We start from the raw sequence: 23257 nt of genomic DNA, 5'->3' as shown, positions 1-23257 counted from the left end.
TGGCTAAGGGTTTTAATCATGCACAGCCTCTTTAGGCAAATGCCTTTTACATGAATATGATGTATGATGTGATTAGTTAAAATGAAAATATAACTTAAGGTACTTCACTAGTGACGACCTAAATGTTCATATTGTCGACCATCATTTTCGATACAAGCGTTTATTCTTTGAAGATTAGATTGAACAGCAGTTTCAATTACTGCTCTCGAAATACTCTGAATGGCGTTTCGTATTCTTTCGATCATATTATCTCGAGTAGTGGGTCAAATTGCACAAACAATTTGTATTGTTTTTTTCATGGCCCACTACTTGTTTTTATATATTTCCATGTTAACTTCCATAACGCAGTTTCCCGGTGACAGTATAAGTAATATTGACATAATAATTGGAATTATTATTAATAGAACAAGGAAAGACAATTTTGAAGATTCAAAAAATGTTAAAATCCGTTCAGTCAACCCGGAGTAATTCATGTTTAGAGGAAAATGCTTAAAATTTACACATTTCTTAAGATATCTCATAATACGAAAAAGATATCGACATGTGGTTTTTGATATTCTGTTGCTAATTTGGTCTACTTTTATATTCTTTAATTAAAACTGCATATTTCCATTAACATTTTTCAAGGATAGCTAGATTTATAAAAATAAATAAATAGCGCCTTCTAGAGTATACGTTACTCATTAGGTTGTTTGAAAATTATAATTCTTGCATTGGTAGAAAGGAGCTCTCTTCAAAAAGACTAAGTTTGCATGGATAGATTATGTAGAGCTGGACTTACAGGCGTTTTTTCATAATAAAGTTCCCGCTTCCCCCACCTCTTATTTGAAGTGATAGACTAAAACTTGTAAATCAAATATACGCTAAACTTCTTGAAAAATACGATAATCATAGTTTAAATGTATCTTAATAAGGCAAAATTTGTAAATTAATCATTTTATAATTTTTAGTATTTAATTACGCCGGTGGACTTACAACTCTGTAAATAATTTTTTCTCGAGGTCACTTTTATTATAAATTTTTTTTCCCGAAGCTGTACTATAAACGGTTCCCGAGATATGGCCGAGAGCCATTCTTATTGGAGCACCTGGTACAATAAGGTTTTTTTGTGTTTTGTGACATCTAAACCTATTAAGAGCATGTTTTGATTCACGTATGGCATTCGAACAATCCGGACTCCACCATGGAACAGCCCTACGTGCCGAGGAATGACCGTTGACCGTTTTACCAATTTTAGCCTCGACAGCCGCAAGTATGCTCTTAGTGAACATATCTAGCTTATCATTTATATTCGTAGAAATGATCAAAGATGATGAGTATGCTTCGGAGAGAGAGGTAAGCTCATGCCAGTTTGCATTTTTTATTTGCCAGCAGCTTTAGGCAACAGTTTCTTTATTATAGGGATGGGATATAGGAAAGTGGTTGCTATCATGTAGGTCATCGGAAACTTGCCAATAAAGAGAAAGTGCAGTTTTAGGGTCACAGAAGCTGCGGTCAATAGCAGAAAAGGAACCTGAGGAGATGTTAAAGTGAGTTTTGGATCTAGTATTTAACAGACAGGTACCAGTTGAATTTATGACTTTTTCTATTGTGTTGCCTCTAGTGCGAGTTTGGGTGGCGCCCCACATAGTGTGATGTGCATCTCCAACAAGAATGTATGGTTGGGAAGCTGACAAATTAGATCTGTTAACTCTTTTTCATCAAGAGGGTGGTCCGGTGAAATGTATATACTGCAAATGGTACCTAAGTTTATTGGGGCACCAAGTAGTGACAGCTACTACTTCAAGGTTTGTTAATAATGGGAGGTGAGATGAGTATATGTCGCTGGATACAAATATTGAAGTATCGCCACTGGCTCTTATGCAGTTGGTACGGATGTAATGATATCCTTCAATGTTTCTCAAATTGCGTTTATGATCAATTTTGAAGTTAGTTTTTTAGACACAAAGGAAGTCAGGTTTGTGGGAGGAAATGATTTTCTGAATTCTTTCTAGTCGAGGATAAAATCCATCGCAGTTCCACTGTATCAGGAAGAATGTACCTACTTGTTTAGGAAGAAGGGAGAGAGTATTTACTGAGATAATGTCGAGGAGCCAGTGGTATTCCCATCATCAGTAATAGACATTTCGTGAGGAGTTTTTTGCTCGGGGTGGAGTTAAAGTTAATTCAATTGATTAGATGTCTAATATGGTTTTTTAAAGATCTCTCTTTTATATTAGGATAAATTAGGGACAAATCCTTCAGAAGAAGGGTTGTGTCGGAAATAAATTTGTTGGCTACGGAGAGGGGTTCTTTGATGCCATACTTGTTTTCAAGAAACGCAATAAATTGGGTGCCTATAAGGGAAAATGATTCAGGAGAATCGTCGAATTGTTTATGTATAACGGAGCGTGATTCAGGGCTTATGAAGTGACAATCTTTTTTAGTCAGTTTAGATTTTTTGGTCTTCTTTTTCGCAGGGTTTCTGGAGCTGGATGTTGAAAATTCGGGAGACGCATTGGATCTAGATGAGTATCAGTAAAGATATAGACTGTGGTGAGTCGAGGCTGCTGTCATTCGAACGGGGACGTTTTTCGCTAGTTTTTGATAAGGGAATTAGAGAGGGAAAATGAGAGTGAGCCACATTTGACGTATGATATAGAAGAGGTGAGTGATATCCCTAGGTCTTGCAATGCTTTCTCGATGACGGAATGGGGAATGGGTGGACAAACATTGGAAATGAGTATTCTTTTGGTTGGAGATATAAGCCGACGCATAGGGATTAAATTGGAATTAACTAGGATGCTTTGGTTGGTTTTTAGAAGTTCGTCGACTTGAGTCGTCGATGATAAATAAATGCATATGCGTCTGTGTGATATTCTAGATGCGAAAATAACATTTTCAGGAGAGACGATGCTACTTATTGATTTAATGTAGTCAAATAGTACAGTGTTGGGGATAGAAGGCATAATGATGGCCTGATCTCGTGAGAGAAAAAAATAAGAGAAACGGATCAAATATATAAATAAATCTCAGCTCGAGAAAAAACAAACAGTCTGTCTCACTCTCAGTAATTGGCCTATTGATTTCCGGATACGTAAATAATTTTAAAGTCATTTATCAAATTTTATGATAAAATTCAACAATTTGTGGTATCACATTTTAATTATAACAAAAAGCGAAGAATTTATTGTTAGGATTTAACGTAACGATCTGAACCTGACGAGGTATACAGAAAGAGTGACTCTCATATTATTGTTTTATATATTTGTCGATTAACACAATCCCATGACCATCCACCTCCCCCCATAAATACTTTTTCTGCCGATGACACCGTCTTTGGAATCCACTCCCTCAACGGTTTTTTGGGTTTAGGAATATATGGGTGAATCTAGGTTTTATCTTCAATTAATAATTGGTCCAAAAATTAAACTCATTTTACTCAGAACACCTTCACATGCAGAATAGTTTGAACAACATGTGCCTTAAAAACAAAATTATGAAATGATATTTAGTTTTCATATAGTGATTAATAAGAAAACCAAAATTGGAAATAGAACCCAAGATAAGTTGCAAAGGACGTCCTGGTCTGCTTTGCGATAACAGACTTGACACAATCATATCCCACCGCACCACCACCCACGGGGTTAATTAGTAAGTTTGAAGATGGAAAATGGTCAAGTAGGGAAAGGAATATATGTCCAATGAAATTAAAACCTTCCATTATCCAGGCGGAAACATACGACGCAGCTCTACAAGCACTGGACTTTCCTGAAATTGGATCCAAATAACATTAAAGTTACTCTGGGTACCAGGCTACACTGAAATGAACCATCTGATCACATGGCGAAAATAGGTAGGACAATCCCTTTCGTAGGACAACATATTTTATAGATTTTCCGAAAAGCCATCAAGTCATGGCCATAGTAAATGTGAAAACATGAGGAAATGAGAAGAACTGGTCTCAAAACGCTCTTTCAGTAAGGGTGAAATTAAGGGAGTTACTGGATACTGTCCGGTGAACTACCAACTGAAAATTGTACCAAGAAACTCCCGACAGCTCTTTTGATTACTGCAAGGAACCTTTGTGAGTGTGAGGCTATTCATAGATAAAAACTGCTGTATTTACATTTAAGTTTTTTAAAGCAAGAAGAGACAAATCGCGTAGTCCCCAAACAGTCCTAGCTCAACTAATCTAAAACTTATAATGATAAGTTCTGACATCTTCAAGTTGAGGACGGAAGCTTTTCAGACGAGCCTCAGACAGTGAGTTCGAGAGCCGTGGGATAGTTCAAGTCCTTGTGGAAAGTAAGGGAACAGAAAATATTTGTTAATTGGTCGATGGTCAATCTAGAAAAATGATACCAGAAACAATCGAAGGTGTAACCAAATAGTCTCTACTAATGGTTTCTTGTTGGATTTTGTATAACTGTTTCAGTTATTTTACAATATTTGATTGGATAAGTGTATTGTTAAAGTGGGCTAAAAAATATTGAAGTAGAACTTAGTGCAACGTTGCCTTAACAGTTTAAAATGACTTCAAGATCAACAACCACAATCGATTGTTCAATTGAGAGTTTTTTTTGTACGAAACTCTCAACTTTGTCGAGATAAGGGTTTATTATTATATCCCCGAATCTATTTGTGGAGAAAGAAACGCGAAGAAAATTCATTGAAAGTCAAAAATCGTTTTTGTGCAGGGGAAATGTTAGCTACAGGTTTTGGAACTAGAAGTGTTCAACCAGGAGGTTTCTTACATAAACGTCAGACCATCAAGGCAAGCTACTACTGCTTCTCTCCAGTTTAAAAAGAAACTGTTGAATTTTCACGAGATTTCCACGACAACACTAGGTTTCACAGTAATGCAATGCAGAATCTGACAGAAGTTATTTGGAAAACACTTGATCATCTGCTTTACAATCCAGACTTATTGTCGTGTGATTTTCACATGTTTGGACCTCTCAAAGAAGCACATGGACAAGTGGAAACTTTCGTACGAAACTTTTTATATACCAATTAATGAAAATTTACCACAACTTTGTGAAAAATATATGTATGTTACTTACGTAATTTATTTATACACTGAGACGTTCAACTATTCACTAATACCTATTCAATTTATGTACACAATGGATGTTATCAAATTGTTAACTGAATCACGGCTACTAGACTCTTGCTTCATATATTGAAGCCGCTTTCTGCAAGCGTCGAATTCTTGAAATCTCCAGAAAGAGTCGATAAAAAACGATTGCCAAAAGTAAACAGATCAATCAATGAAGAGATAACCGACGCACCCGCCAAACTTTAGCTTCGATAATATTTTAGAACGGGACCGGCTTCATGATTTATGCCAATATAAATGTTGCTGTTTCTTTTGTTTATACAAAAGGCTTGGACTCGTGTAATTCAAGCTATTCTGAAGGATAGATAGGGAAGATATTCAAAAGAAAAAATACGAGAAAATTGTAATAGGCATGTTTATTTTACAATCACAAATTTTATAAATATTGCTATTTGTCAAGATTTAAAAAACTTTTTACATAATAGTAACATGATTTTCTATTAGAATAGAAAACTTTTCCGCAGATATATATATTTACATAGTTTTGAGCTAAACAATACTATATTTAATTCACTTGGAAATAAATCGAACGAATAAAATAAGAAAATCTGATAAGTTTCATTCGGTCGATTCGTTATAACAAAAAGTTAGTAAATAAAAAACTATTCTTGTTATGAAATTATCGTAATATCTTACAAAAAATATACATTTAACACAAATTATAGATATACAATTATACATAAATGATAATCTACAATTACTGAGCAAAAAACGAATATGGGACAATGTTTAAAACAGAGAATATTACAAATTTATCGAATAAGTCTTATCAACGTCTCTTAGAATACATGGCATAATTTTTTGCAAAACGAAACACTCCTATTTTATACATTTCTTAACACATAACCTCAAAAACTTTTTACAAACATCAACGTCATTCAAGAAGACTTGACAATTCTACGTATGTGCATAAATTCGTTATAGAAAAAAACAAAATGTGATAATATTAATTTCTCTTTGTTTTTAATTATAAATTAAAATATAAACTAGTTTTTATTTTATTCCTAGCTACTCTGTTTGTGTGTATTTCTGTTTGAGGTTATGTATTATCAAGTGGAAATTGCGTATGAAATAGGATTAAGTGTGCAAACTATAACGTCAAGTGTTATGGTGTCTGTACGATGTCACGTCACTAAAGCCTAGTTCAGAAACGGCTAAAGTCTATTTATCGAAAAAAAAAATAGTTAACTAAAACGATGATCAGGGTGTGATCAGCACGTGAACAACCCGGGCGAAACGCAGCATCATTATTGGTCCAAATCAGTTGTAGCATGAAATACTACAAATAAAAAGCCGCAAAAGCGGGGCGAGCCGCATAAGAAGGACGAGCACAAACAAATTATTGTTAATATTTATAGAAATGAAACGCAAAAAAATGATGACGTTATTTTCAAAACGGCAAATATTTCGGTAGTATCTTCTTAAAGTATCTATCGAATCTTTCATGAGTACAGAGCTAATATCCAGTATTTTTGACTACAGCCCCCCTCCAAGCTAATAACTAAACTGCCACTAAAGTTTGAACACATTATGCTCAGTGGAGTGCATCAGTTTAGAAAACAAATACCAAAATGTTTTTGAGTTTAAGTTTGTTAGTGAGTATTTGAAGGCATTATGGTTTTATTCAATTTCGTGTGAACAAAAACGATTATAGAATATTAACTACTCGACTAAATTACTCGTTACCTGACGAAAATACTATCTGTATATTTAATTTCTGCTATTTTACAATTTCATTCTAGCTTAACAAATAAACCAAATTATATTTTTTAAATATTTAGATCTTGAAATAGCATTTGCTAATATGCAAATAAAAAAACTATTTTAATATCATAGTTTCTCTAATAAACATGAAAGTTTTTTACTAAAACACGCAGGCTTCTTAAATGACTTCAAATAATGTGAAAAATTATTTGAGTTTATGTGTAAATGAGTGCGTTGAGATTGCTTCAGTATTTTTAGGTTATATGAAAAAACTAAAATGTTAATAACAAATTAAATTTTTTCCCAAAATTAGTTAGTTGAGCGATGTATAGAATGAACACGAATATGACGCTGGTTCGCTAGTAAACATAACCTTAAAGGTGCATGTATATAATGAAATTTGAACACGAATCAACGATTTGGAATTATTTATAACAAGTTATATATTTATTTTACTGTATCAAATGTGTAAAGAAATATATACAAAACGAAATTTGACACGGCGTTGGCGGGTGGCTATAAAATATTTTAAAAGGAACTAAATAGATCTAGACGAATTTTTGAACATAGATGAATGAAACGGGGTTTATATGATCTTTTCTTTATTGAGCACTGACTTAACATTCAATAAAAAAACTTGATTGTCGATTAGATCAGGAAGTTAATCACCAGTTCTTGTCATGGAATTTTCCAATGGGAAAATGATTCCCTATAATCTGTCAAATTTAAGTTTTCTTGTATCCAGCTTACTGTCTGTTATATAAACACTCATGAGCACGAGTACATTCTATTAGCCTTTCGTGTTGTTTTAATGACCATCACGTTTTCTGAACTATTTGCATGAAAATGAAGAAAAAATTTAATGGACTCGGTTTAAAATGGATAACGCGTGATATTCTATCAATAAAGAAAAATTTTAATCTGTTAAAATTCTCTGTGATAAGACATTGTTATTAAATATGATTTTTAAGTACAAAAAATACGAAATTGCACTTAAAATAATTAAAATAAATGTTACAATGTAGGCCAACGTCTTCTCCTATGATGTGATTTATCGTTGAATCGACTTTTCAAAAATATACATTTATTAGAATTTACTATACAAAAAATATCTTTGGTATTTATAAATATATATATATATATTTCAAATTTATAACAGAAAAACACTTCGGATTATATTGTTAGGATAACAATTTGAAAAAAAACGAATATTAATAACTAAAAGATGAACATATCAGTATACAGGGTGTTTCTAAATTCAAGCTTTTAGATATAGTATAACCATTAACCCCAATCTACTGAAAGTTTTATCGCCAATAATTCAAGTTGGTGGTAAATATTTTTTTTACGGATTTTTGTGAGTAAAAATTTTGTGATTTGCGTATATTTGATATTTTTTTTCAATATTTCGCTGAAGTTATATAGGGACGAAATTACAACTCTAGTTATGTGAAAAAAATCCAGAACGTTCTAAAAAGTAAAACGCATAAAGATCAAATTACATAAACAACGGTCAGCATTTTTTTAGTATAAATATGAATATTATAAACATCAAAATAATGAATCTAATTCATTCAATGAATTTTGTTAATTCAATCGTGAAATTAATTAAGTTCATTCGCTTAAAAAATTGTAAATTGTGTTTTTTGTAACAATAAAGTTTTTTATACCCATACCAACTGTTCATATAGGAATATTACATATATGGTTTCCATGGTAATTACCTATGAATTAGGCTTTGAATTCCTTTCCTACGTACTATATTTTCATAAATAAGTGTCAATAAGAAATAATTCTTCTGATATTTTTTAATAAATTTAAAAACATCCTGTATAATTTATAAAAGTAAAACGTTCAAAATTCGTTGGTAATATGGTTATTGAAGAGAGGACTGAAAAAATTATTGAAAATGTGAATTTTTTTAAGAATACTTGCAACTTTTTTGTCTAACATTCTTTTCAAAAATGGTGAACATTTTATTATTAAACACAATCCATTCAATTCGACATTGAAACAGTATTTCACTGAATAGATTGTTTAAGAAAGCTGTTAATTTCTCAGAAAGTGTATAAGCTTCAATTATGGCCTGTAACACAATCAAACGAAAACATTTTTTATTTTCCCCAAGTTTGTATTTTGTACTTGTCCATCAACTGCATGAAAACGTGTTTTTTCCACTTTCGCAGATTTATCACCTTTTCTATGATCATTATTGTAAATTTGGAAAATTACTTATAGTTTTCCACATCTTAGAAAGTCCTAATCGAATAAATCACTTGCGTGTCGAGCGTGCATAAACACAAATGCTCCAAAATCTAAAGAATACGGGCGCGCTCTATACCAAACACATATAATGACATTCAATTTGACCTTGTAAATGCTTTTGCCTGACAGATTTGTGGATTTCTTCTTTTTCACAAGCAAAAATAACGAAAAACACAAAGACGAGAAGAAGAATTTGTCTCTGATTACATTTCTTCTTCTTTCACTCGCATATTTTAAATCTTCAATTTCTCTGATAGGAAATCAGATATTAACATAGCCTATATTTTCAGAAAGTTGGACGGAGAATGATCAGTTTTATATTTCTGAGCAAGTATCAAATAGAATGGATTGTGCTAATTTTTTTCAAAAATTTCCCATTACCTACTTGAATTTCATTAAATAATCATAAAGTTGAAAAGTTAGTTTGAGACCAAATGGTTTTGGAAGTTTCACAAAAATATATCTAGTTCCAAGACACTACTAGATTGATGAAATCTTTGAAATCTTGAATAAAGAATTGACCTTCGATATAAAACCAGTCTAAAAAGACTAATTTTGATATGTACATGATTGGTAATTGTTTTGTCTAAGAATGCATAATATTTCAAGCAATTTAAATTAAAAATTACTCCCTAAATAATGAAAAATATGCATTCCTATCATTTGATGGAGTCAACACTTTGTCTAGCATCAATCACAATAATTAGTTATCAATGATTATAACTAACAGAACGAAAAATCTCCAATGACAGATGACATAAAATAAAAAAATCTGTTTTATTCATAGACTTATAAAACAGAGCAAAAAAATCACTAGCAGATGACACACAACAAAAAATTGTTTTATTCTTAGAATTACCACAGGGAACGATAATTATTCATCAAAAGCTATTGAAAGTTTCAACAGTGTTGTCACATTTTTTATGTAGATTGAAAAATAAGAAAAACAGCGTGTAAACTCCATCAAATTTCACAAAGCAATTTTGTTTTACTTTTCTGATTAAGTTTTAATCGACCATTTGTTTCAATTAATTTAATTGTCTAGTAAAGTTGCGTTCCGTTTGGGTATTAATCCAAATATGAACAGTTTTTCTTTTTAATTTATTATTTTCTAAAGAGAAATTTATTAATATTCAGTCTTTTTATAAATTCACTTATATTTTAACATCACCCCGAAAACTCTATTTTTTTTTAATTAAAAATATGAACGCAAAAGTAATCACTGATCGTTAAGCTTTAACATTAATCGGAAATTATATTTCATATACAGTGCGATCGTGAACAGATTACAACGAACGATTTGTGAAAGATAAACCGAAAATATCACTAACTTTAGAAAGTTTTGAAGATATTTGAAGTTATATTTAGACACATCCATGATTATGACGACGTTTAAAAGTGAGGTTAAGTTTCGTTACAGTCATGCTGCTGTTGAAGATGAACGCTTCTTGAATGAAAAAAACCAAAGAAAAAACGAAACGTCGAATATATTCGAGAAAATACAATATTGGAATAATCTCGAAAAGTTGTGAACATATTTGAGGTTATTTAAACAGTTATCCCTGATTATGACGCTACTAAGAACATTCTGTTGATCGTTAAAAGTGAGGTTAAGTTATAGAGATACAGCTGTTGTTGAAAATGAACGATTTAGAACGAATAATTCTAAAAGAAATCACAAAACGTCGAGTATATTTGAGAAAGTACAAAATTTAGAAAGTTTCGAAGGGCTTAGGAAATTATGTCGCTCACTTAAAACATACCGTTGATTGTAAAAAGGGAGGTTATTTTTCTGTTTTCTTTACAGAAATGCAACATACCGTTGATCGTTAATAATGAGGTTCAGTTTCGTTACAGACATGCTGCTGTTGAAGATGAACGCTTGTGAATGAAAATATTTCCAAAAAAAGGAAACGTCGAATATATTCGATAAAATACAATATTTGAATAATTTCGAAATGTTTAGAAGAGTTGCAAACATATTTGAGGTTATATAAACCGATATCCCTGATTGAGAACATACTTTTGATCATTAAAAGTGAGGTTAAGTTTCTGTTTTCCTCATAGAAATGCAACTTTTGCTGAAATAGTAATTAGTAAATTCGAAAGTTTCGAAGGGTTGACGTATTTGAGGTTATGTATGTATACATATCCCTGATAATAACACCATTTAGATAAACTTTTGATCGTTAGAGCTGGGGTTAAGTTACTAGTTTCCATTTATACAAGTAGATGCCGAAAATAAACGTTTATTGAGCAAAAAAATATGAAATGTCAAGTACATACGAAACATAACAAGAAGTTTCTACTACGAAGATATCGATTGTGAATCGATCTCACTGTATATTTCAGTATATATTGATGGTATATTTGATTGGTTTTTACAAAATATGAAAGAAACGTCGAAATATGAAACGATTTCAGTGTTTACTTTCCCCATTCAATGTTTTTTTTGATAAATTTCTTCGCCTACAACACATTTCCGGAGAAAAGTACTACACTACACGTGAGTGGCCATTGTTCCTCTTTTGAGCGTGGCCATATTCGAATTTGGAACTATATATTGACTCGTAGGAGAGTTCGGTAATCGAGTTACTTGCGGCAACGACCCGTTCGCCCCGTTGGCCACTACGGTATTTACCACGTTGGCACTAGCAGTTATCATGGCACTAGAACTAATTAGTCTGGAATTATCTCTGGAATATGGCGGAGGCGCCGGCGTCGCCGAAGGATTCGCCGTATTCGGCGTCGGAAGACCGACGCTCGGATTTCTCAAATAGGGATTACCTAAAACGAATTTTTATAATATAAAATTATATAAATATATCAATTCAACAGCCGAGGAAATTATTTAAATATTAAATTCTTACCGTACGTCGCACTGAATCGTGGATCTATGGAAGGTAAACCTCCATTAGGTATTCCCTGATGCGATAAATGAAGATCAGATAAATCGTTCAATGGTAAACCAGATCCTAAAACGGGAAGCTGGTGATTTTGGAGGGAGTTTAATTGAAGACGAGTTGATTGAAGAGTCTCTCTGGTTGGATCGACAGAAGACGTAATAGGAGGTTGCATTATAGGCGGATTATAATCTCTTGAATAATCCACGTACGGTACATAACCGTTGTTATTTTGACCATCCTGAAAAAGTAATGATGTTATTACGAAATATCATGCAACGTAACGGGCAAAAAGCAAAGATCTTTAGTGGAATTGCTACATGACGTCTTACTGTTTCAACTGTGTCAAAATCAAGTTTTATCAAGTCTTCTTCAATTGGAGCGATGGCATCATCAGAAATTGCTTGATGTTAAGATTGACTATGTCTGACTCATTCTGACTGTATTGAAATCAAGTTCTCTCCAAATGCAGCGATTGGAATCGACTAGTTTTAACTGTGTCAAAATGGAGTTTTCTTCAATTGGGGTGATTGGAATCGTCAGAAATTGCTTGGTACTCTAATTGGCTATGTAAGAGTAGCTCTGATTTAAACAGAATAAAATTTTTTACAATTGGAGCGATTGGCATCGTCAAAATTGCTTGCTACTCCAGTTGACTATATCTGACAAGTTTTAACTGTGCCAAAATCGAGTTTCCTCCAATTGGATTGATTGGAATAGTCAGAAATTGCTTTCTGTTATGACTAACTCTTTCTGACTGATTCGGACTGTATTAAAATCAAGTTTTCTCCAAATGTAGCGATTGGCATCGTTATTAACCGCTTGGTACTATAATTGACTATGTCTGACTAGTTTTAACTGTTTCAAAATCGAGTTTTCTTCAATTAAAGTGATCGGAATCGTCAGAAATTGCTTGCTGTTTCAACTGACTATGTTTGACTGGCTATGACTGTGTCAAAATCAAGTTTTCGCCAATTTGAGCGATTGACATCGTTCAGAAGAGAGGAGATCAACACTGGATAAACCCAAATCCAGGTGTCCGAAGTCTTCTAGAATGGTGGACAGTGTTACTCATTCTATTCGTGATGAGGCTGATTTGTCTTTTCGGAAACGTAAACGTCCATAAAATTTAGTTGATGCCAGAATTGAAACCTGGACAGAGGCCTCGTGAACCAAATTATTGAGTGCTTTCTAGCGTTTACCAACATCTTGTATTCGGATTAAGCGCATTTTCATCTTAATTAACACGTCAATAAGTAAAATTACAGTAAATTTAGATCGTTTGTGCAGATATTAGATGACATCTTCGTGCCTGAACGGTAAAACTTTAATGATTATAGCCAAAGAACATGATTCCAGCAGGACGTAGCAACTATACAAATGTCCAACACTAGCTTGTGGAAGTTGTCGTGGCAAATTGACTTCTAGGAAATGTGACATAAATTGGCCTCCCCGCAGTCCCGATTTAACACCCATGGACTTTTCCTGTGGGGGTAATAATATGAAAGTAATATTTTTTTAACAAACTTTTTACTTTTCTTCAAATTTCTAAAATGTGAACTTTCTCTTTAGTCAACTTGTATTTCAAATATTAAACAGTGTACATCATTTAGTTTTTGTTGGGTGTTGTATATATATAAGAATATAAAAGAATATATAGTGAATATTGATTTTTAAGATCAACAGTAAGTGAATAAATTAGAAAGTATTAGACTATTCTATATATAATATTTGATATAATTTTTTTTTACCTTTGGTGGAAAACTCGGTTCTGTATAATCGGCTGAATATCTGTACATATCCTGTCCGGGAACGTTAACAGGTCCGGCTAAAGGTACACCAATTCTAGTTATAACCGATTCACTACCAGTTTCCGATTCCGCGCCCGGTATATAATCCATATCGCAATGAACATTACTGTTAGAAGATCCCGTCCTCAAGTCTAATTTCAGATCAGAAATATTTGAACTTCTATCTGATTCCTTACATTGTTTCTCCATCGTATTCACGTCTCCTGAAACATCGGTAGAATCAATATCTTGAACACAACTTGATCAGGTCTTATGTCTTCAAAGGTAAACTTCAATTTTAACCTTTGAAGATGATAATTTGGTTACCGAAACGTGCACGCCGAAGGCAAACTCTCTGAATACAACATATGACGATAAATAAGATCTTGTAACATTCAAATTTGTTTCAATTAAATTTATTTCGTGAATTTGGTCAGTTTCAGAGCCAATTTAGAAAGAATCGTAAAGAAAATGGTCTAAGAAAAACCGAAAAGAAAATGATGTAGGTTACGATCTTTAATGAAAAATGAAGAGGCAGGCAATTCAGTCCAAATATGGAAGAGATAAAGGTTTAAAAAAGGAAAGTTGAATGAAATGAAGACAATTGCAAGATATTAAGAAAAATCGATGTCAAACAGAAGCTAAGCGTTCAAAATTGTTGGAATTCTATTGAGAATCTCTCAACGCATACGCAAATATAGAGATTATATAGAAACATTATTTATCTTTGTTCTCAATTATGACTAAAAAGAAGAAGAAATAGAAGGTGTCATGTGATAACGTTGTGTGAACTTGTTCTACTAAATGCTTGATAAGTGCGTTGGTTAGGTTAGACAGATTACTCTTAGCAGGAACAGTCCAGAGGAAGGAAAGAACCTGCACTAACGAAGCAGCAGTTGTTTAATGTGTTGGTTCTTAAATTTACCATCAAAATAAGGTGAGTTCAGAGATTCTGCATACCAGGAATGTTAATAGTCCAGAGGGAGAAGTGCCTTGAACGATGGGTGAGACACTGAGGATAATGGTCACCCTTAAACATAATAGCAAAACATGGAATGGAATTTTCGTTTATCACCTTGTTGGACAAGAAGCAGAAAAATCCTGAGTAACAACGATGGGATTTTCTGATTAATAGAAGGACGTAAACATGGAGATTTTGGGCAGTTTTATGAGACGCCTACATACAAAACGACCCTAGGTCCAATGATATTTCTTATAACTGAGGATTTAGATCTATATCCTAAATAAAGACTTCTTGCAAAGCTACCAGGACATGTATATCAGCTGGAAGCTCGCTATTTATCTTAATATTTTATTCACGTTGATATTTCAGGTATATTTTATCGTCAGATGTTGTATTATAACCGAAACGTAGTTTACAAAAACCGACTTACTTTCTGGGGATTGTTTCTTATTGTTCTGCCTTTGACAAAGGAATATAATCATTATGATTATTATTATGACGATGATGGCTCCAGCAACTCCAATGATGATAATCAACATTGGAAAACTCTCTGAAACGCAACAAAAAAATCGATTTATAAATTAATTGAAATACAACAAGATTCATAAAATATGTTGTATTGTAAAAGTATTGGGGTACGGGTAGACAGCCACACGCCATCTAATGGGAAACTATAACCCGTAGATAACAGTCAATGATGCTGCTTATGAGAATTAATAATAAACAGCTATCTAAGGGTGATAAATAACATTTGAAGTACAAAAAAAACATAGATAAATTGAATAACCCATTCGCATATTGCATTTACTCAACAATGAACGTGATCCGAGTTAGTTTTCGAACATTCAGATCGTGATCGGTTTAATCCGATCATAGTTTTCGAAATGGAAACTATAATGTGACGAGTACGCAGCTGCATGCCAGTTAACAACGCCGGTCATAACATAATGTAGAGGAAATTATAGTTTAGCGTCATCTAACGGCTTTGTTTGTAATTTAATGTAGTAAAGATTATAAAAGGTATTTTTAAGTACCGAATATTGCACGCACTATTTCTAGACACTTTTCTAGAAACACACATTTCTAGAAACTTTCTACAATGTTCTCGAATTATTGAAAATTTGTTACGACTAATACAAGCCGGCCGACAAAAAAATTATATCTTAGTACAGTTTTGGTTATTATATTGTTTGTAGTATTGTAATTAGTGCAATGAAAGGCGTAATAAAGTATTGAGTGTGGGATTAGCTTTAACCATGAACCCTTTACCCGAGAAACGTTACAGAACTTTATTTTAGCCGATACTTATAGTAGTGAAAAATACATTATACAGTTTTTCCACGAAAAACGAAAATTCCACATAATCTTCAGCCACTAATTTCAATTCAATGAAGTTGGTGAGCTCAAAACGTGAGTAAATATCGTACTTTTCTTGGACCTTGTTTGCCATTGACAGTTGTTATTTAAGTTAGTAGTAACATAATCTTGTTTTGACAGTCGTTTTAGACTAAAACATTTTCTTTAAAAGTGCGTCAATTTTGTCGAGAAGTTTATTTGATTGATATAATTTTTAAATATGAAAATTTCTGACTTACTTTGGGGCATTAGACTAATTTCGACAACGTCGCTTCCGTACGGGTTAGAAACACTGCAATTGTACATCCCAAAATGTTTCTCCTGTGATTCTCGAATGATAAGCGTCGATTTGATACCCTCCGGTAGAGGATCTTCTAGTATCGAATAGTCTTGATCGTTGATATCCACTTCACGTCCATTGAACGTCCATACAACTCTCTCTGGTGCCGGAATTGAAAAAGCCGTGCATTCCACTCTAACGTTATCTCCCTCGATTCCGAATTGGGTTTTGTGGCTTATTATAGATGGAGGACCTGAAATAAAAGTCATAGCTAAATTAACTTACAGTCTAGACTATTACCCATTAGAATATAACAGCTAAATTACATTTTGCGATTAGCTGGACCGAGTACTTTTTGGTAATCATATAATGGTGAATAATAAAATATTAGGATAAACGATGAGCGTCCAATATATCAAAAAAAATATGTAATATATACTCTTATATTATATCGAATTTATATAATTCGGAGTAAATAGGTAAAACAACTACTTCCCTGGCTTATACCTCGACGGATATTGTATTACATATTTTCCGAAGAGCTTGATGTTTACCTTTTTGTCAATATAAATGGTCCCTGGTGGCTCGTAATTGAAAGAAGACGATTTTAGCCACTGAGTAATGATTTTCGAAATACTTAATTTTGAAATAACTTTTAGAAGTGAATATTCGAAATCGTTCTGATATATTAAATACACTTCGTATACCATCAAAATGTATAATATATTATCGCAGTGGTTCGCAAATGGAAGGGAGGATCCAAACGAGAGGTTGTTAAACCACTCTGATGAGACGTAATAACGTCGAAACTAGTCAGTGCTTACAACCCTCTCTTTTCAATTGCGAACAATTAGGGATGTTGATATCGATATACCTCAATTTCTTGAGAGATCTAATTCAATATTTGTCGTGGTATTAGCCGTGGTAATAGCCATGAAATGGTTTGAATATTTGTATATAAGGTAAAGCTAGATTATCAATTGTGTGTTGTGGCAACTGCTGCTTATTATAATGAACTAAAAGACTTATAAAAATAAAAGGAAAAGGTGAAAACACGGTTTATAATAAAAAAAGCAATAATAGACGTTTTTTCCTTAAATTGGAAGAGGATTCGACCTCAAGGGGCAAGGTATAGGTAGGCAATTTCCTTTCCTCGTCGATAAACTTCCATAAGTGTGAGCATTTCGAAAAATCGACTTTCCTTTCTCCTTTGGGAGACTCCTCTGAGTGTGGACAGGTCTTTATGAATAACTATTATATATCCTATTAGGCACTGTTATGATGGATGTTTTTCATTTCTCCCTTATACTTTAAAAAATTGTTTTCAGTTTTGATACGACCTTTTTTTCGTTGGAGCTTTGACCTTGGAATGTGTATATTAGCTTGAAAATAACACAACAAAGGTGATGGTTCTTGCAGATATTGCAGACGTAAAAAACTTAAATCCAAGTCCAGGATTTCCAAGAAAAGTTAATCGTTTTTCGCCTGATCCTAAGGAAATTATACCAGAAATGGGTATACGTCAAATCAGAACAAAACATGTGAATTTGATTTTCTTATTTACCATGGGATTCAAATGGTACCTCTAAAATTCAAGGTAATTTTTTGGATCAAGAGTCAGGATCTGGTTTATTGCATGATGGAACAACGAAAATTGAATGTTCATTATTTTCCAGATTTTTAGGAGTCATACGAGGACAGTTATATTACTTTGATTTATTTGAATGTAGGACAAACAATATAAGAAATAAGAGTTTTGTCTAATAATCACGTTACGGAACAATAACTAAAGGATGTGTTCCTGTTTTTAGGATAGGAAGAAAACTGAAAAATAATTGGGGTGATTTGCTACATCACTTAGTATTCGGTTGGAATCCATCGGAAACGGAAGTGTTGATCGCCGCTCCTAACTAGTACGAGGTTTAATCAGCATTCCGATTTATTCACGTAAGGAAGCTACAAAACATGGAGATCCTTGGCGAACTGATTGAGAGCATGTTCGTGAATGGTGGAAGACCACCGGTTTCCGTCTAGATTGTCCAGAAGAGTAGAAGTGAACTGCTCAAAGATCGGAACATCACTGTTGAAGGCATTCCTGAAGTTTCTCATGACACAATTGAAAGCACTTTCAACAAACCCTTTGAATTATTGCAAGAATTCGTTAGATCTCCTTGATTCTGAACTGACGGATGCGGAGGCAAGGAGCAAGGGCTGTGTTCGCAAGAAGACATTAAAGAAGAGTTATTGGACTCTCTTTTGCTACAATCCTCCATTGAATTTCTAATAAAAACTCACCTTTTAGATAAACGGTTGCTTCAGCGCCAATTTCTAAAAATCCCGGTACTTTCCCTTTGCAATAGTATCTTCCCGCGGTGGTTTGATCTATCCGCAACGTCAAATTTGGACTGGTACTAACAATTTTATGCTGATCTTCGTGAAACCAAGAAATATCAGGAACAGGATTACCGTCAACGTCACAAGATAAAGTAACACTTGAGCCCAAATCAGCTTGCACCGACTTCGGCCTAGTACGAAACTGGGGACCATCTACAAATAAAACATTTAAAAAAAGGAATAATCGCATGAGTTTTTAAATAACTTACAGCTAATATCTAGGGTTTGACTTTCCGAGCTTTTTCCGACTGCGTTATGAACTTCGCATTTCACTATAGCGTCGTGGTGTTTTCTAGTGACATTATGAAGAATCATTTCTGTATTGAAATCACCCAGAACTGGTTCGTCGTTTAAGAACCATCTATAAGTAACGTCGGATGGATTAGCATCAGCTTTACAACCCAATCTAACTTCCGATCCTTCTGGTATACGTCCGTTGGAACCCAATCCCGAAAGAACAGACACCGAAACTTTTGGAGCATATTTAACCTATAAATAGAAATCAATCATTTAGAACTCAGATTATTCTTTTATTAATTGAATTTCACTAAGGTGCTAGGGCTTTGTTAACTTAATGAAGATGATGATTACTTCAGGTTGTTGCAGGTCCATTTCGTTCGTAATTTATTATGTATATTTGCTTGGAATCTCTTTATTGTTACTTGAATTGACTTGAAAACAAACAACCAAAGTAAAGAAAAGGCAGTACTAAAAATCGTATCACATAGATTTAGCTGCCCGACTTTTTATGGATTTAATCTTGCATTTAAGTGCACTTTGTCCTGCTCTATACTAAATTTTCCTTGAATCCCTTCAATTTTTACCATGTCTCCAGTCGCCTTTTCTTCAAAACATTACCAAACCCAAGGGTTATAATTAACTGACAAAAGAATACAGCGTTTGCAATACAAACAACAGCGCAGATCCTTAATATGTCGATATCTGAAGAAAAACCAGAATCAATGGTAATATCTCAAGAGCCTACGAGATGTAAACTAGCTGCTGCGACAACCCCAGCCAAGATCACGTGCCAAAAACTTACAAATAAGGCCTCAAGAATCTCTGGCTATTTGCTAGACCTCATATATGGAAAAAAAATCGTAAAACCTATGCAGGGGAAACTCGTGTGGACATAACAGGGTAGAGGAGGGCAGGATAGATGAAAACATTGAGGAGTGAGCTCAAGAGATGAAATAGAAGCGAAACTACAAGAGCAGATCCGAAAATTTAGAATTTAGTATGATAAACGAGATAGAGACTACGATATTTGAGAGAGCAAATCGACTGAACGATAAAAGATCCATGAGGTAAATGGACAAACGATGAAAAACCAACTTCAAGAACACCTCTTGGTCGACCTCCCGAGAGGATGGCACGAAACTACTAAAGTTAGAAAACCATTGAAAAATCAGTTACAAAAATACAAGAATTTAGGTGAAATTAATAAAGCTGTGTTAAAAATGACTTTTTTCTTTGTTACTTCGGAGACTTTTCGTACAAACCATGTAAAAAGTATCGTGGAATCAAAAAATTCTATTAAATAACAATTCCACCAGTTGCGCAGAATCTAGGAAGTGAATAATTCCTCTTTAGCACACATTTTAATATGCTTGTATCCAATAGCTTCAATGAAACGAGCACATACAATGTTTGTATTTTAAATCAAAACACCTCCTAACAGAGGAATATCTATTTAAGTATCTAAAACTTCATTCACTTGTTTATGAATCACATTGTAGAAGCATACTGAACACACTGTTCATACTACCACTACACCAGCACTCTACACTGTCTGACACGCGTTTCGAAAAAACCAATTTATCGTCTTCGGAGACTGAAGGTAAACCAAAACCATAATATCGAATTTTCAATCTCAAATATCTGATAATGAATAATTCTTTCAATATTTGATCCATTTATTCAACGATTTTTATTTCACAAGTTTTGGAAAAAGCGTAATAATTCAAACGAATTGCATTCCATTGAACAAACTTTTTGATAATAAATTTCGTCAGTTGATGTATGTAAATCCGACAATTGCAGTTTTCGAAACAATTTCACGGTTGAATTCGGCAATCTATAAATGCGTAGATAATGGGTGTCAGTTTATGTATTTATTCTGATTAATTCGTTTTCATAAATTCCCATTTTTCTATTCTCATCCGTGGAATTGATTGTATGAACGAAGAAATCATAACAATTCAGATAGGATTTGTGATATGACAAAACAAATAATTTTCATCATATACAATGTGATCCATTGATAATAAACAATTTTAAACTGTATAGATATAAACAATAAAAACAAATTAACCAGAAGTATTCAATTAATGTTACAGTTTCGAATTTGTAGGTTATGTTGACTTGCGTCACTACAACCTTTAACAACATATTTAGCACACCTCTAATAAGTCTAGGACCAATACGTGAGGATTGATAAAGCCAAAAAGTAGTGACAAACAAATCGATTAAATTGAAAAAGGGCCAGCGACTCGAAATTTTAGATTAGAACCCTATTGTGGTCTAGAAAGATGTTAGATCAACAACGAATTGAACGCTGAAGGATCTGATGCAGTCTTACTGAAAAAATAATCTAGTCTTAAGACAATCGAAAGATTGATAACTAGCTAAAAAGTTTAAGGAACTTCATGTGATGAGCAAAAACGGCTTTAAACTAGTGGAAGGTTAGTATTAATTTGAGACAATAGGCATGTTAGAGGACAAGTAGAAAGCAGAGTATCTACTTTTTGAAAGTCGTGTCCATTTTAGCAAAAGTCCACAGAATGGATATTTTGGACACATAAAATATCTTTTAGATATAGAGTGGCTGAAAAACCAAAACAATTCGCTGAACAATTACCTATTCATAGCTAATTTGCAGTAATGGTCAAAACTCTTGGTTTGGGATCATTATCAAATATTATTAAGTGAATATCCATTCTTATTACTACAAGGTTTTAACAGAAAAATGGTATAAATTACACAAATTTATTGTACTAACCTCTAATTTCAATTTCGCCGATCTATGCGTCCTTTCGGCGGTGTTCTGTGCTTGACAAGTAAAAGTGGTATTATGATGAACTTTTCTTGGTGTTAATTTCAATATTGATTTCGCAGTAAATCTTTTGCCGTCTGAGAGCTTTTCTACTATATTTTCTATGCCATCAGACATAACGTTTCCTGGAAAAAGATAAAATATTTCTAATTTAGTGTAACAAATAACGTTTCGCCAACTTGTGCTGTTGGTATCTTCTTAGCAATCGCGGGTGAATTCAATTTTGAAAGTGGAGGATTATTAAAAACAAAATTGCGCTTAAAGAACCCAACAACGTTGGGTTTAATTGATTATACAAAGAAAAGGGTATATCTATATAATTCCCTATGGTAGGCCATATAGCTGATAAATGAATTAGCTTTACGTGGTCTCAGCTGCTTGTTTTATTGTTATGAGTTGAGGTAGGAAATTCTTGGATCTCGTAATAACCTTCTGATAAAAGTGGTGACACCAAATATCCATGTTGCTGATGATATATCAATTTTTCCCAGGCGGTAATTAGCTCTTGTTCTTCAATTCTAATTTTTATGAAACGTTTTTTAGTGCCTTCTAAACACTATAATGATTAAAATACTTTACAAAACGTTAACGAACTTGGGTGGGATATAGTGTAGTGGGATTAACCAACGCACCAATAAATATCTTTATAAAGTTTTAATGGGTGATGAGTTAAAGAGAAGACAACATTCGTATAAGAAAGCGCAGTTATAATGTTTCTTCAACTTATAACCAGTACTTTGAATTACTGGATGTTTTATCGTTGAAGAATTGTGATCTAATCAACGTACCAATACCAGATGTAGCATCACCTGCCGATATATCATCCTATCATCTACAGTATCCAGTGATAAACTTCTTGAATAGCAGGACACGCTACTAGTTATATAAAAAAAACCAAGTGACTTATTCGGTTGCTCCAGAAACTTCAATGATGTTGGGAATAAAACAAGTATTCGTTAATCAGGAGGAACGTAACTATAATCTGTCATAATAAATATATATGTCCAATTTATTATCATTAATAACAAAGCATTTACCTAAGCCATCAATCCACGTAATTTCAGCCGCAGGCTTGCCGCCGTGACTGATACATTCCAATTCAATTTCTCTATCTTCCGTGGTAACAAGATAATCACCTTGAATTATTTTCGGAGGATCTGGTGGAACTAATACCGTCAACTTAGCAAAATGAGATCTGATTCCCATTTGACCTTGGGCTCCAGTGGATACTTGACATTCGTATTTCGCATCGTCATCTAACATCACTGGTGATATCTCAAGTGAGTAATCACCTGAAATGAGAGAAAAAAATTAAAAATATCTAAAGAATGTTAATAAATTTTACCCAAAGACATTGATAATTGTTCGAAACAATTTTATAAGAGATTTATAAAGCTTGTTGCTGGGAAACAGAGCGTCGTCGATGGCAACAAGTGTCAGAAACA

General features: G+C 33.4%; 1 protein-coding gene across 3 annotated transcripts in view; it reads right to left on the bottom strand.

The window, feature by feature from the left end:
- Positions 1–5440: 5440 nt before the first annotated feature.
- The window catches only part of LOC130895199 (irregular chiasm C-roughest protein-like), a 201851-nt gene continuing 184034 nt past the window's right edge, over positions 5441–23257 (bottom strand). For all 3 annotated transcript variants that reach the window (XM_057802385.1, XM_057802384.1, XM_057802386.1), the window contains 9 exons: positions 22850–23104; positions 21759–21937; positions 18967–19246; positions 18659–18910; positions 16323–16616; positions 15158–15277; positions 13725–13987; positions 11941–12214; positions 5441–11857 (listed from right to left, as the gene is read on the bottom strand). In XM_057802385.1, coding sequence (XP_057658368.1) covers positions 11571–11857; positions 11941–12214; positions 13725–13987; positions 15158–15277; positions 16323–16616; positions 18659–18910; positions 18967–19246; positions 21759–21937; positions 22850–23104 — 2204 coding nt within the window. In that variant the 3' untranslated portion in view covers positions 5441–11570. The remainder of the gene's footprint in view (positions 11858–11940; positions 12215–13724; positions 13988–15157; positions 15278–16322; positions 16617–18658; positions 18911–18966; positions 19247–21758; positions 21938–22849; positions 23105–23257) is intronic.

This window comes from Diorhabda carinulata, chromosome 6, assembly GCF_026250575.1.
Source record: "Diorhabda carinulata isolate Delta chromosome 6, icDioCari1.1, whole genome shotgun sequence".
NCBI classification, from domain to species: domain Eukaryota; kingdom Metazoa; phylum Arthropoda; class Insecta; order Coleoptera; family Chrysomelidae; genus Diorhabda; species Diorhabda carinulata.
The sequence above is the reverse complement of the archived record's forward strand: the minus strand, read 5'-3'. Positions and strand labels throughout refer to the sequence as shown.